This window comes from Condylura cristata, unplaced genomic scaffold, assembly GCF_000260355.1.
Source record: "Condylura cristata isolate star-nosed mole 26May11 unplaced genomic scaffold, ConCri1.0 scaffold00007, whole genome shotgun sequence".
In the NCBI taxonomy this organism is placed as follows: Eukaryota; Metazoa; Chordata; class Mammalia; order Eulipotyphla; family Talpidae; genus Condylura; species Condylura cristata.
The window spans coordinates 48,854,067-48,868,585 of record NW_004567108.1 but is presented as its reverse complement, the minus strand read 5'-3'; the positions used below and the strand labels follow the sequence as shown (position 1 = coordinate 48,868,585).

General features: G+C 35.1%; 1 protein-coding gene across 1 annotated transcript in view; it reads left to right on the top strand.

The window, feature by feature from the left end:
- The first annotated feature begins 230 nt into the window (after positions 1–230).
- Positions 231–14,519, top strand: part of DDX4 (DEAD (Asp-Glu-Ala-Asp) box polypeptide 4) — a 48,653-nt gene continuing 34,364 nt past the window's right edge. Inside the window, 4 exon segments of the mRNA XM_004678313.2 lie at positions 231–310; positions 1,146–1,231; positions 5,767–5,827; positions 12,979–13,056. Of these exon segments, the coding sequence (XP_004678370.1) occupies positions 1,160–1,231; positions 5,767–5,827; positions 12,979–13,056 (211 nt within the window). The 5' untranslated portion in view covers positions 231–310; positions 1,146–1,159.

Genomic DNA, 14,519 nt, shown 5'->3' with positions numbered 1-14,519 from the left:
TGTGGAAAATCTGGAGCTTTGTCAGATGGAAAACCTCACCAGAGAATCTAGAGACAAGAGGCCCACAGCAGCCTTGTACCCAGGGGCCCAACGGGCCACTCCTTGAGAATGTGAGTAAGTAGGGCCCCAGCAACTGGAGATGGGGGCGGGACACTGCCGGCTCTCTGAGCGCTGATTGGCTGCTGGCGCTCCGTGCCTGATGTCATTTGTAGTTGGACCTGCCCACCTGACGCAGTCAGCGTCCTGCACGTGCAGCCGTTTAAGCGGCCTAGACGCCTGCGAGGACTTGGGGAGAGCCAGCAGCCGAGAGGTGAGTGGGCGGACGGCTTTCTTCGCTGTGGGGACCTCCACCAGCCCCTCCGGACTTCCCAGTAGGTGGACTTTGGCCTGAATGAAGAACTGAGTGGGCAGGGAGGTGGATTTCAAGCTACCCGTTGGGACCTTTCTGCTTCCTTCCTGGGATTCCGAAGGCCGCGGGGGAAGCCTGAAATCAGGCTCGAGGCCTGTAGAGGAGAGAGGGAGCCCTTTGTCCAGCTCCTGCGTGGCTTTTTCTTTAAACAGGATGGTTGTAGTACTATTTGTGTTCAAACGCTCCTTGATGAAACTGGCTGCCCTTTGGTGGAGTGACTTGGACCACCTTACCAGTACCCTTGCCCCTTCTAACCACAAGGCCTTTGTCCCCTCCCCCCTCCAAAAGAAACTACCCCAAACCCCAAACTAAACCATCTTAAGTAATCTTGAAGGGGCAGCTTATGACAGGTGAACTCATTTTTGAGTAGGGTATAAAAATTTTTCAGTCCCAGTAATACTCAGTAAAAGCTGTTTAAGAAGAACCCTTGGTTCATAGACATTTTGTGAACAGATTTGGGGGGACGTGGATGGGATCAGAACATAGACAAGGATAACACAGTGATTGCTAGAATGATTGGGAAAGCAATTAAAATAATTTTAAAAGATGGATATAAATGCTGTTTTTATAGGTAAGCAACAAATCTTGAAAATCTTTTAAAAAACTTAGGGAAGGTTAGTGCTTAGTTCAGTTGTTTCAAGAAGTGTATGGGAAATGATAATAGTTTATGCTTTTAAAGATACGATTCTGACCCTTATTAGGGTAAATGTACGTGCTTATATTTTTCTAAAAACAGAACTGGAAGCCACCATGGGAGATGAAGATTGGGAAGCAGAAATAATCAAACCTCATATGTCTAACTACGTTCCTGTATTTGAGAAGGTAGTGAAATTTCAGAGCTTTATATTCTTAAATGTACAGATTTTAAATATTTGAAAATCATTGTGATGGGAAAATTCTGACTTACACAGAAGAGGCAGATTAAACCTCAAAAAAAAAAAACCTGAGATAATTTGATTATTAAAACAATGTAATATAAGTATCAGTGGTTTAGGGTTTACTGTGGGGTGAAGGCAAGCTTAGACAGCTGTGATTAAATGTTTCTGAGAACACCCGTATCCAGAAAATTTAAAAATTGGGTTTGGTTATTGGTAACATTTTGAGTTCTGAAATTGGTTTTACAAGAGGGCTTTCTAGATAAACAAGTTTGACTGACTCAAATGGTTATCCTCAGTTTGATTTTCAGATGTGCAAATCATCAGCTCTTTTTCCTTAATATTTTTTTTGGGAGTAATACTGTAATTTAGAAACGTCCATGGAGTAGATTTTTTGGGTTTTAGATCCGACTTAGAAATTCTCTTAAGAGAATTAACAGACTCTAGAAGATAATATGTTTTAAGGAGTTGCTTTTGCATTGAAAATGTCTCTAGAAGTTCTTTTTTTCCCCTTAAATTTTTCAATTGCATTTATGTCACTCATTTTTGACACATACTTTTTCAAATGATGTCTTCTTAGTGAAAGTTCTTATTTCATACAAAAATACATGCTATCCTTTATTTTTCCTGATTGGTTTGATGTATATCTAATGTTTATATTAATAAATTCAGAGTAATATCATGAGGATTTATGTTTTCTTGCTAGGAAAGTTATTTTAGAAATAATGTCTTTCCTAAGTTATCTTTTTTATTTATACTTCTCTTCCCATCCTAAAACTATTACAAAACCACTGGGAAAAGAAGAGAAAAATTACCTAACAATCTTGTTTGCCATTGCAAGCACTCCTGTTAAATATTTAATTTGCTTCTAAACTTTTCCAAACATGTTTTTAATAGATTATAGTGATAGTGCATAACATTAATTTTTGCTGCCAACATTTTTACTCTTCAGCACTATTCTTTATTACAAACTTCCTAAAAATAGTATTTTATGGTTATATAATGTTTCATGTAGTGTATCATCTATTATATAAGATTTTAATGGAAATTTAAGATTATAACTTCACTATAGCATTGTTATAAATATTAAAAATACTTTGAGATCATCTTTTTTTCAAAAATTTTACTTCATCAAAGCATATTTTATGGTTATTATCCCTCATCCTTCATAGATTTGTAGTAACACAAAATTGAGTTCATAGATAACACTTTTTCCATTTGTTGAGTAGTCACCTATTTGAATATTTTTTCCACGATGAGATTTTGCTTTAAGTGTGTCAAATAGTACACTGCACTGTAGCATGTTGTGACTAGTATTGCATGGGTGTCTGAAATTGAACATGGCTAACTGTCATATCTTTCAAATAGGTCTTTTGGGAATCTTTGTCCTACTCAATAACTTACCTTGTTTCTTGATACTGGGAATACAAATTGGAAGTTTTATGTTAACAGTTCTACCACGTGAATATTTCTCTAATTGAGGTATAATTGACATATAACATTAATTTCAGGTGTATACAATAATAATTCTGTATTTGTTTATCTTGTAAAATGATCACCATGTTAAGCCTCGTTAACTTCTGTTACTATAAATAGTTGTGCATTTATTTTTTTTGGTTATGAGAACTTTTTTAAAAAAGATTTATTAATTCATTCATATAGAACTGGTTACAGGTTAGAGTTGCGGGGTGGTGAGAGGCTTTACCAGAGACAGAGTGGGGAGCAAAACAGGCCGACTAACGAAATACACTGCTGAGGGGAGCAGAGGTCGGCTCAGAAGAGGTCTGCTGTGCCATGTGGTCACCTCTGAGGTGGGCGGGGATTGAACTCATGCTGAAGTAGCTTTAGCTTCCTAATGCTGTGCTTTAATCCGCTGCACCACCAGGGAGGGCCCGGTTATGAGAACTTTTAAAAACTGTTTGATTCTTAATACATGTTTTTTGGGGCCAATTATAGCAAATTTTTTGCATTTGTCTGCAAATTTAACACCTGATACTGGGTGGCAATTAGGTTTTTGACCTAGTTGACTTAAAGGAGCATGGTTTAGTCTATGGCCTTGTTTGCCTACCTTGATGTTTCTCTGATTTGCTGTTTTACTGACATGATTTAGTTGTCAAATACTCTTGTCATTAAAATTGAAAACTATAATTTTATTAAGTTGTAGCAGCTAAGTTAGTAGTAATTATTTAGATAAGAAAATGAACTTTACTGCTTTTGTTCTTGTCCATATGAGAATTCCGAAATAGCAGGAAAAACTGGTCTTTGGACTTGATTGAATTCACAGAATTGAAGTTGAGGCTCTGGAACCTGAGGAAGATTTCTAGCAATTTCTGTTCATAGTCATCACATGAGATGCAGGAGGCTATTGTGTTTCTTATTAAAGAGAAGAGATTAGATATACTGAATTAGAAGCAAATTGTGGGAAATAGATAGGTTAACCCAAATAAATAAAAAATTAAATTTCCTACACAAAACCACCCAGGTGGCAGCCTTAGCGGAAAGTGTTCTGACTCAAAAATCTAAATGATGGAGCTGAAGACAATGAAGGAAAGGTGCAAAAACCTAAGAAGAATCCTGTAGTTTGCGAAAGTGTCATTGTTGTTGACTGAGTTAGTTTGGAGGATTGATAGTTTACAGCCATATGTTTTGGTCAACTAATTGAAAATTGGCTGATATGAAGGAGAATCTGAAATCACAGAGCCTTTTCTTTTTTTTTCCTGTTTACACTCTGCCCTTATTTATACGAGGCTTCATCTATAGTCTATGATTAATGGCTTCAATATGAGTTTTTTTTAAGATTTATTTATTTATGCATACAGACTGGGGCACAGGCCAGAGGTGCAGGGGTGGTGAGAGGATTCACCAGAGACAGAGTAGGGAGCAGAACAGGCCCACTGTCGAAGTACACTGCTGAGGGGAGCAGCGGGTGGGTCAGGAGAGGTCTACTGTGCCTTGTGGTCACCTCCAGGGTGGGGATTGAGCTCATGCTGAAGTGGCTTTAGCTTCTCAGTGCTGTGCTTTAACCAGCTGCACCACCAGGGAGGGCCCATGAGTTTCGTTTTTAAGTGATTTTGTATAGGGAAATAACTTTTATTTTGAAAATGCTCTTATAAATAGAAATTAGGGCCTAGGAGGTAAGCATTTGCAACACATTTGTTCCTGGGTTTTGGTGACTATTTCTAAAATTTGAGATACTTTGCCCTTTCTTGTATGAGCTGGGAACTCCCTGGAACTTGGCATGTATGGAAAGTCAGTAAGTCAAGGTTTTTGTGTTTTTTTTTTTTTTTTTTAGCTCTGAAGGTGCTGAAGGAGCTGTATTAATTGCATAGGATGACTCCACTGAATTCCAGTTAGTGTGGGAGCTCAGTAGCAGGAAGATTAGGCAGGTTTAAGGAGTCCTGTAACAAAGCCACCAATCTCTCTCTCTCAATCTCTCTTATATATAGATATATGTATATATACACACACACACAGAGACAGTAAGATTAACAAAATAATAAAGTAGAACAGTTACAACAAAATACTATATACAAATTAATATAAATGTAGTCTCTCAAAGCTTATTGCATGTAATAGTTTCAGATTGTTATAGATCATGGGTAACTGAAATTGTGGAAAGTGAAAACTACAAAGAAGGGGGAATTACTATACTGTAAAATCAAACTCTGAACTGTGTTGCATTTTGGCAGGAATTGATACAGTTATGTAACATTTAGTCATATTTTATTTATGGTAATAATTATATTACACTTTTCAAATACATGGGTGGCAAACTTTTAAGTCAGGTATCAACAAACAGTTTCCATAGAGGGCTAGATAAATGTTTTAGACTTTTCAAGACCTTGAAGTCTCTGTTGCAGCTTTCCTGTTATGGTGCCAAAGCAACCATTGATGCATAAGGGTGTCTGCCAATAAAACTTTATTTACAAAAAACTGGGCCTCCCTGCTGGCACAGGGATTAAAAACAGCACTATCAAGCTATTGATAGCCACTGCAGCATGAATTTGAGCCCTAGCCACTAAGGCTCAGAGAGCTAACCCACATGGCACAGAGACCTCTCCTGTTGCACCTGCTACCTCGCCTCAGCAGTGTGTTTCCATAGATTTGCCTGTTCTGCTCCCCACTCTGGTGAATCCGCTCACCTCCCTGCACCTCTGGTTTACACTCCCATAGTTAGATACATAAATAAATAAATTTAAAAAAAACTACAAAAAATAGCGATCCACCACCAGATTGATTCTCATAGCTCTAGTTTGCTGACTGCTGTTTTAAGTGATATGTTGTACACACAGTGTTAAATTGGAGATGTTTTGGAATAATTAATGAAGAAATAATCCAGTGACCAAAAAAAAAAAAAAATCTTAACTGTCTACAATTATTTTGTTATGAACAAAGTCCAGTTGTTAAAATTTTCTAGTATTTATGAAATAGATGACACATCCTTGTTATTCAAAGCAGAAAACAAGTCTTTTCTTCTTCCAGGATAGGTATTCTTCTGGAGCAAATGGAGATACTTTTAACAGGACTTCAACTTCATCAACAGGTATGTGTTTAGGTAATAAAAGTAAAACTCGTCTTAGGTTAAGCGAAGAAATAAATGAGCAGACTAGTAGACATCTTATAAAGGGTGTTTTTAAAATTTCCTAGAAAAAATTCATTCTGACTTGAATATTTGACTTATGTAACTTTTAGGTGGTTTTATGGAGTTGATATGGATGAGATTAGTGGAAGTGGTAGGAATTCAGGTAGGTAGTTAAACGATGGGAGATTTTTTACTGAAGTACAAGAAAGACTGAGCTATTCTACTGTTGCTTTTCAAACTTTTTTTATTATTGCTAATACATATTATATAAAATTTACCATTTTAACTATGTAGTTTAGCGGCATTAATTATAATCACATGGCTGTACAACCATCACCACCATTATCTCTAGAGTGTTTTCATCTTCCCAAAGTGCTTTTTTGTCCTTAGGGTAGATTCCTGGAAAAGGATTGCTTTGTTATAATGTAGATCTACTTTTAATATTCTGAGGCATCCCTACATTGTTTCCTTAGGTGCTAGATTAATTAATTCCCACTAAGAGCATACAAATGTTCCCTTTTCTCCATACCCTCTCCAGCATCTTTACTGATCTTTTTGATCTGGATCTCTGTAGCTTATTTACTGATTGTTAAAAATTATGCCCTTGAATGTGTATGTGTGCATATATAAACATTTTTAATACATTTATTGATTGATGGGCATTTGAATTGTTTCCATATCTCAGCTCTTGTGATGATGGGTGTGCATGTATCTTGTTCAAATGCTATTTTCATTTTGTTTGGGTATCTATCCCAAAATGGAATTACTGGATCATGTGGTAGACCTATTTTTTTTAACTTTTTATAGGACTGACTTACTGTTTTTCATAGTGGTTGAACTAATTTACATTCTGACCAGCAGTATATAAAGCTAATTTTATTGTTTTGCTGGTTTTTTTCTAGCACCATTTGTTGAAGAGGCTATCATTTTCCAGTTGGATATTCTTGATTCCCTTGTGGCAATATTAGTTAACTGTATTTCTTGAGGTTTAATTCTTGGTGCTCTATTCACTTCCATTGATCACTTCCGTTGGTCATTTTGTCTGTTTTTGTCCCAGTACCATGTTATTTTTATTTTTATTGTTTTGTGGTATCGTTTAAAATTCTTAACTGTAATAGCTCTTTGTTTATTCCCAAGATTGCCTTTTTAGGTCTTTTGTCATTGCGCACACATTTTAGGATTCTATTTTTGTGAAGAGTGCTTTTGGTATTTTGATGGGCATTTTGTAAAATCTGCAGGTAACTTTGGGCGGTATGGCCATTTCACCATTAATTGTTGAATCATTTTTATACTCTGCCCTGAAATTTTTAAAAATCTCACATGCTGATTCCTGTAATTCTTAACAATTGAATTCATCCTCTGTTGTACTTTTCAAAATTGAATAACCAGTAATCATTTCCAAGATTTTAACCTTCCTTTTGATTTACCCTTTGGAGATTTAAAGTACATTTTATGTAGTTACCACAGAGAATGTGTGTAGAATTTCATAAGGTAGACTTCTCAGTCTGATAACCAGTTTTATATTAAAAGTCTAGTCTTTATACTGACTGATTGATTCTGACAAAGTTGTCTACCTTCTTAAAGCTATTTCTTTTCTTTGAAAAATGGGGTAAGTATCTCATAATTTTAGGATGTTTTAGTTTATGCACACACACACATATATGTACATAAAGTAGACTTGCCTGGTATATATTTACACTCATTTTCTTGTACATATCTGATAACAGCTCTCTTCTTGAATTTGACCACTTGTTTTGATTGTCAATTAATTTAATTTACAACTATTATTGATTGAATATTTAATATTCTTATTGGATATTAACTTATTCTGTTTTCCATGTTTGTTGCTAGTTTAGTTCCTTTAAATTGTTTTTGGAGTGCCCATACTAGCTCTGTCTTGAGATGGAAAATCTGAAAATTCTAGACCTAGCATTTATAGATTCTGCTGTTTTGGCTGTTTTCACGTATTTAATTTTTTCTAGAGAGACACTAATTTGTCAGTATCAACTCTACCTCCTAAAAGGGTTATTATAATGACAAGGACCAACTGAGATAAAGTATATAAAAGCCCTTTGGTAAAGTTTAAAAGTGTATGCCAGTGTGAAATTTTTTGATGATGACAGTGTTTTTGCATTGTTTAACTTAGATTGACTATAATTTTTCTATTTAATTGGCTAAATGGTCTTAAAATTTTTGGAGACATACATTTTATATAGAATGTGAATTTGCTTTACTTTCCAGACATGCTTGACAGTTTATTAAAAAAATGATACCACTTAGAATAATACCATATCAGCTTTTCATCCTGAATTCCAAGTATGGTTAAGGTTTGTATGATACAAAATGGTAGGCAAAATCCTCTGTGCTCTGTAAATGATCACTCCTTACTAAAAGGATAAAAAATGGATCACACAAGTTTAAATTTATTTGATATGGGTGAGGTTTGAGAATTAAAATTCTGTGTTATAGTTATGAAATGGTGTGCTCCTCCATCTTTTATACACACTTCTTTCTATGATAATTTAATTTTTGGTCTTTTTGTCTTGATCACTGTGTTTTTGTCATAGAAATAGGGAGAAGTCTCCATTGAGAGACTGTAGTAACCAAATGGACATCTGTCACTTAGAGCTTAGGTACAAAATGAATCAGGTGAAGAATTATGTAAAATGGTTGGAAATGAAGGAGAAAAAGAATCAATAGTGACTAAATAACATGAATGCAAAAGATGGAGGAAATCTTGGGAAGCATGCACAGAAACCTCAGTTGATAAAACGATATTTTAGTGTTTCTTGAGCTTAAAACAACTCCCCTTGACTACCAAGAGAAAGCTGTATTTAATACTTACGTTACTTTCTTATGCATTTGAGTGCCACAGTAAGTTATCTGCTTTATATGTTGATTTTGTGGGAAACATATGTGAACATCTTACTTCCTTTTCAGTTAATGTTTCATAACTTGAGAACTATCAATAGAACAGTACTGTTCATTACAAATTTCTGCAATGATGGAACTATTTAACTGTAGAGCACTTGAAATGTGACTAATATAACTGAGGAACTGAATTTTTAATTTTGTTTGCTTTTAATTTTGACTTTTAATTAGCTATATGTATATATATCTGGGGGCTGCTTATCACAGTTAGAAAAACCTACTCCTTCCTACTCATGCAGAGTCCGGTATGTTTCCTCTCTAGTCACAGACACTTTAACTCTAGTCACCAAACATGGTTCTTCCCTCCCTACAGCAGTTAACTGCAGCACCAGCTTGTTTTTCTAAAATGCTGTTCAATTCTGGTTCTAATAGTGGTAGATTCCATAAGTTAAGGACTCAGTCCCGTAAGTCTGCTCACACCCTACTTTATCAAGTTCCTAGATGACCCACAACTTTCCTCCTGTTTGGATACAAACAACCTTTGGGGGAGGGATCGAAGTCATGCTGAAGTGGCTTTAGCTTCTTAGTGCTTTTACCCACTGGGCCACCAGGGAGGGCCCGCGGTATAACTATTTTTTCATCATGTATATTTGGGGAGAGACTGTCAAACACTAGATGCTAGTGTTTAGAGAATACATTTGACCCTTGAACAAAGCAGGGTTTTAGCATAATGATCCCACACACAGTTGAAAATATACCTGTAACTTTTGACTCCTCTCAGCATTACTGCTAATAGCCTGCTGTTGACTAGAAGCCTTAATGATAACATAAACAGTTGATTAACACATAGTTTGTATTTACTACTATTCATTAAGTGAAAGTGGCTCATCAAAAATGTCTTTACCCTTAAAGTCTTTATGTTCAGTAGACTCAGGAGAAGGATGAAGAGAAAGGCATTGGTCTTGCTTGCTCTCTAATGAGTGGAGATGAAAAGAGGTAGATGGGAAATAGGGGAGGTGTAACTTCATAAAAATACATCATAGTTTTCTGTCTGCCTGTCTTGCTTTTCATTTCTTTATACATGCTTTTGTGCAGTACTGCTCTCTCTTCCACCACTGACTTTAGTTTTAGTGCCCATATTGTAGAAGGATCTATGTTGTAAAAAGAAGTAAACAGTCTTGATAATTAGTAATCCTTTTGCCAGGTTGTTTAATGTCTATTTGTTTTCTGGTTCAGCTTCTTTTACATCCTCCTTATTGTCTGGCATAGGTTGGGAAGTGATCTTGTTTGTTAAGTTTCTCTGGTGTGGTGTCTATGCACACATAAGTGGAACTTCAAACCCATGTTGTTGAAGGATCAATGAGAATTAATTTTTCTGTCTTTGCCTGAAATGTTTTTGTCCTTGTGAAGCCCCCTTCTCTTAATTCCATTTTCTTAACTAGAAAGCTAAATTTATTCCTTAGTGATATTTAAACTAGAATTCTTTGAATATTGGAGCAGATAATAATTCTTTTGAATAATTCTTAAGTTACCTTTGAGGGTTTAAACATTTGAGAATTATTTTAACTCAAACCTAGTTACCACTGCCTGCAGCTCAGCAATCTCTAGGTTATCTCATGGAAGCCTTAACTAGAGAGGAGGGCATTGATCTAATCATGAAGCTAGTATTTATAGCAAGAGGAGGAACATGTAGAAGATTAGGGACCTGTAACTTAACTTTTAGCATTAAAAAAAAATCTTTTACCTTACTAATTTTGTGGCAATTAGGTTTAAGATTTCAAATAATAATTGTGATTTTGGGACTTCACTGTAGAAACTTTATTGAAGTCTTTTCACAAAAAAGATAACCTATATTAATAACGTCGTGTATGCAAATTGTGGAGGTTATTACATTTTGGCCCACCACCATTTTAAGACCTTTAATACTATTATATACTATAGAATGAACTGTTCCTATTTTATTTTTTTTTTAAAGATTTTTTTTTAAATTTTATTTGTGCATACAGAGCTGGGGTACAGGCCAGAGGCTCAGGGGCAGTGAGAGGCTTCACCAGAGACAGAGCGGGGAACAGAACAGACAGATGGACGAAGTACACTGCTGAGGGGAGCAGCAGGCGGGTCAGGAGGGGTCTGCAATACCATGTCGTCACCTCTGGGGCAGGCGGGAATTGAACTCATGAGGAAGCGGCTTTAGATTCTCAGTGCTGTGCTTTAACCCGCTGCGCCACCAGGGAGGGCCAACTGTTCCTATTTTAGATCTTTAGAATTTAAGTTTTTTTTTTTTGTGTGTGTGTTTTTTTTTTGTGTGTGTGTGTTTTTGTGTGTGTGTACGTACATACGTATGTACTGGGATGTAGGCCAGAGGTGTATGGGTTGGGAGAATTGGGTAGGTAGTGAGAAGATTCACCAGAGACAATGGGGAGCAGAACAGGCAGATTTACTAAAAGATTTCCCACTACCAATTCACCCATGTTTGGCTATGATTTTCTTTTAGATTAAAAATGTCAATAGCAGTTGAAGGTTATGGAAATATGAATGACATAGGACTTTTTATTAGTTTCAGGTGTATAATATAATGATTTCTTAGTTGCATATATTGTAAAAAGAGCACAATAATCAGGGCTACTAAAGGTGTTTATGATTATTCATTTCCAAAGGCAGAAGAACAATACTTGTGTAAGTATTCAGAGGTTAGGATGAAAGAAATTTTTCAGATTTACTAAAAGACACTGCTAAATGGAGCAGTGGTAGTGAAACAGGAGAGTTCTTCTGTGCCATGCGGGGTTAGCTCCTTGGCCAGGGATCAAACTCAGGCCATAGCGGTGATAGTGCTGAGAATTAACCTGTAGGACACCAAGGAGAACCAAAAATTTTAAGTATTAATAAGTAACATTTCTAGCATATAATTCTAAGTATTTTTAAGTTCCATTACAACTTTTTCATTGAACTGTGGGATATCCACAAGTTTTAAAATTGCATTTCTAAATACAAGAGGATTTGAAATTTGTTGTATTTGTGAACTTCCATATGGTCGGTTTTATTGTTAAATGATGTCACTTCTCTGTATTTGTATGTGGGGGGAGAGAAAGAATGAGAGAGGGGAGTACATAATATTCCTTGGATGACTATAGTTTTCCTATTCTCCTTTGATCTTCTTTTTGCTATTGATCTTACTCTTTTTGCTATTACTGACAATGCTTAGGTTGATTTCAAGCCAAAAGCAGTTATTTCACCAACAAACTGGATTTATTTAGACACAACAACTAAAAAGCAGCCTGGACAATTCACTCTTACATTATGAACGTTTCCTTCCTGAGAACAAAACCTACACCAATTTATATAGATTTTAGAGTTCATTGAAGAAAATGAGTTCTATGTGTAGTGACTTCTTATTTGGTTTATGACATCCTGTCATTGACTGAGCTGTTGTTGGGCAAGGAGGGACTTGATAGAGTGGAGTAGCTCATCACTTCTGCAAGGCAGTGTCACTTCATGTAGTCTGTAGATTGCCTGTTTGTGAGAACTCTTCCAGCCTCCCAACCTCTTTTAAATAAAGTTTCTATGTGCTAATTTTCATACTTAGCAAAACACTATTAAATCTAGCTGCATTATCTTGTGAATATATCCATACCTTCAAAAACTATATTTTTAATTTTTATATATAATTAAGTTCAAGGTTGATGCAGTTTTAAAGCTTTATTATAGGTCACGGCTTTGGCAAACTTCATTCACTCTGTCCTGTAATTGAAAACTGCTGTCTCCTGCATTTGAACTCCAATTCTTTTAGTTATGAGTGAGATTTCATCACTGTTTATTTATCTACTTATTTATTTTAAAACTACCTCTTCTTATTGATAACCCATTTTTCTAGGCTGTTTACCCTTTTTTTGGCTATAAATTACTTCTTTGTCACATTCATGGCATATAAAAAGATGAAAAGTTTAAGGCCCTCCCTGGTGGCGCAGCATGAATAGTGCATCACCATGAATCTGGCCTGCAACCCCTTCACCAAGAGTTCTATTTCCTGGCTAGGGGGTGACATGGCATGGCAGACCTCTCCTGACCTGCCCAGCATTGTACTTCATTTATCTGCCTGTTCTGCTCCTGCTTTGCCTCTGGTGAATCCTCTCACCACTCCTGCACCTCAGTTCTATATGCACAAATAAGTAAATCTTAAAAAAAAAAGTTTAAAGTTTATATATCACCAGGATACTTTGACTGACAAGTGTTACTTGCTTTAGAAATGGATGATGGACCTTCTCGAAGAGATCATTTTATGAGAAGTGGATTTGCTGCTGGGCGGAGTTTGGGAAACAGAGGTAAGTAACTTTGTCTTACTCTCGATGGTTGAATGAATAGTGCTGTGGAAATTTTATGCAAGGCTAATTCTGTTGTAATTCAATGTACATTAGACTTTGGCTAATAATTTTATTAAATGTTACTGTTCCTTTCACTGTTTTATACTTGTTTTGATATAATAGGAAATAGTTGATTAGATACGAAGTTAAAAATAACTACTTCACAGCTACATTTTTTTTTAATGGTCAATAATCTGTCTTAGTCATTTTCTTGTTTAAAATCTAAGGAAACTATTAAGTTTATCTTTGTGGCTATGACTTTTAAAATTTTATTTTTTAAATTTCTTTTTACATTCTTCGTTTTGTGCCTTTTCCCATCTCAATTGTAATCCCTGTGGACTTCCCACTACCCATTCACCCATGTATGGCTATGAATTTTTTTTTAGATTAAAAATGTCAATAGAAGGTGAAGGTTTTGGAAATATAAATAACATAGGACTTTTTATTAGTTTCAGGTGTATGATATAATGATTTCTTAGTTGCATATATTGTAAAAAGAGCACTTAAGGTGCTACTAAAGGTGTTTGTGATTATTGATTTCCAAAGCAGAAGAACAATATTTGTAAAAGCATTCAGAGATTAGAATGAAAGAAATTTTTCTTAATTCTGTATTTCTCAAAAACTACTAAAATGCTGAAATAGTTTACACTATTTCATGTAAATTAAATATGTGTTATGGTGTGATAAGGCATTATTAAGATATTAAATTAATTTTATTTTAAAATCCATTTTCTTTTATTGGATGCCATAAACTAGGGCTAATCAGCAGTTTTAAATACACTTAATAATCTTGAATTTATTATGTTAATCTTTGAAAAATTTAATGCTATTTCTAGATATTTCTTTAGAAACTAGAAGGTTTTGTGTAATATAGTTCATCGAAACTTGGAGAGCTTAACTGTCTAGATAGAATTAACACATGTGAATTTTATATTTTGATATGTTCCTGTTACTAACTGGAATAACCTTCATATCAACTTATATGCATTGATGAATCATGTAATGGTTACTAAGAGGTTTTAGTGTTGATTTTGCTGCTACTAACATTAGAAATAATACGTTAATATTACATTCAGGAGTATCTTTAAATAGTGTCTTAGAATGGCATAGTGTTACTTTTTGATTCAGACTTATAAACATTAAGCCTTTTTAGAAGAGAAAACCATTGTGGTGACAGATAAATATAAATAACAATTTATTACAAATTGTTATTTCATGTCTCATGATGAAATACATATTAAACTTCCAATCAATACTTTCTTAAATGTTAATACTTTTAAAAAGTTATCTTTATAATACATATCATGCTGGAAATTCATAGAGCCATGAGTGTAACGTCTTTAGCTAATGACTCATCTAATATTTTAGTTTCAGTTTCTTTACTTTTTCAGAACTTGTAATGCAAGTAATGCATTTTTTTTTTT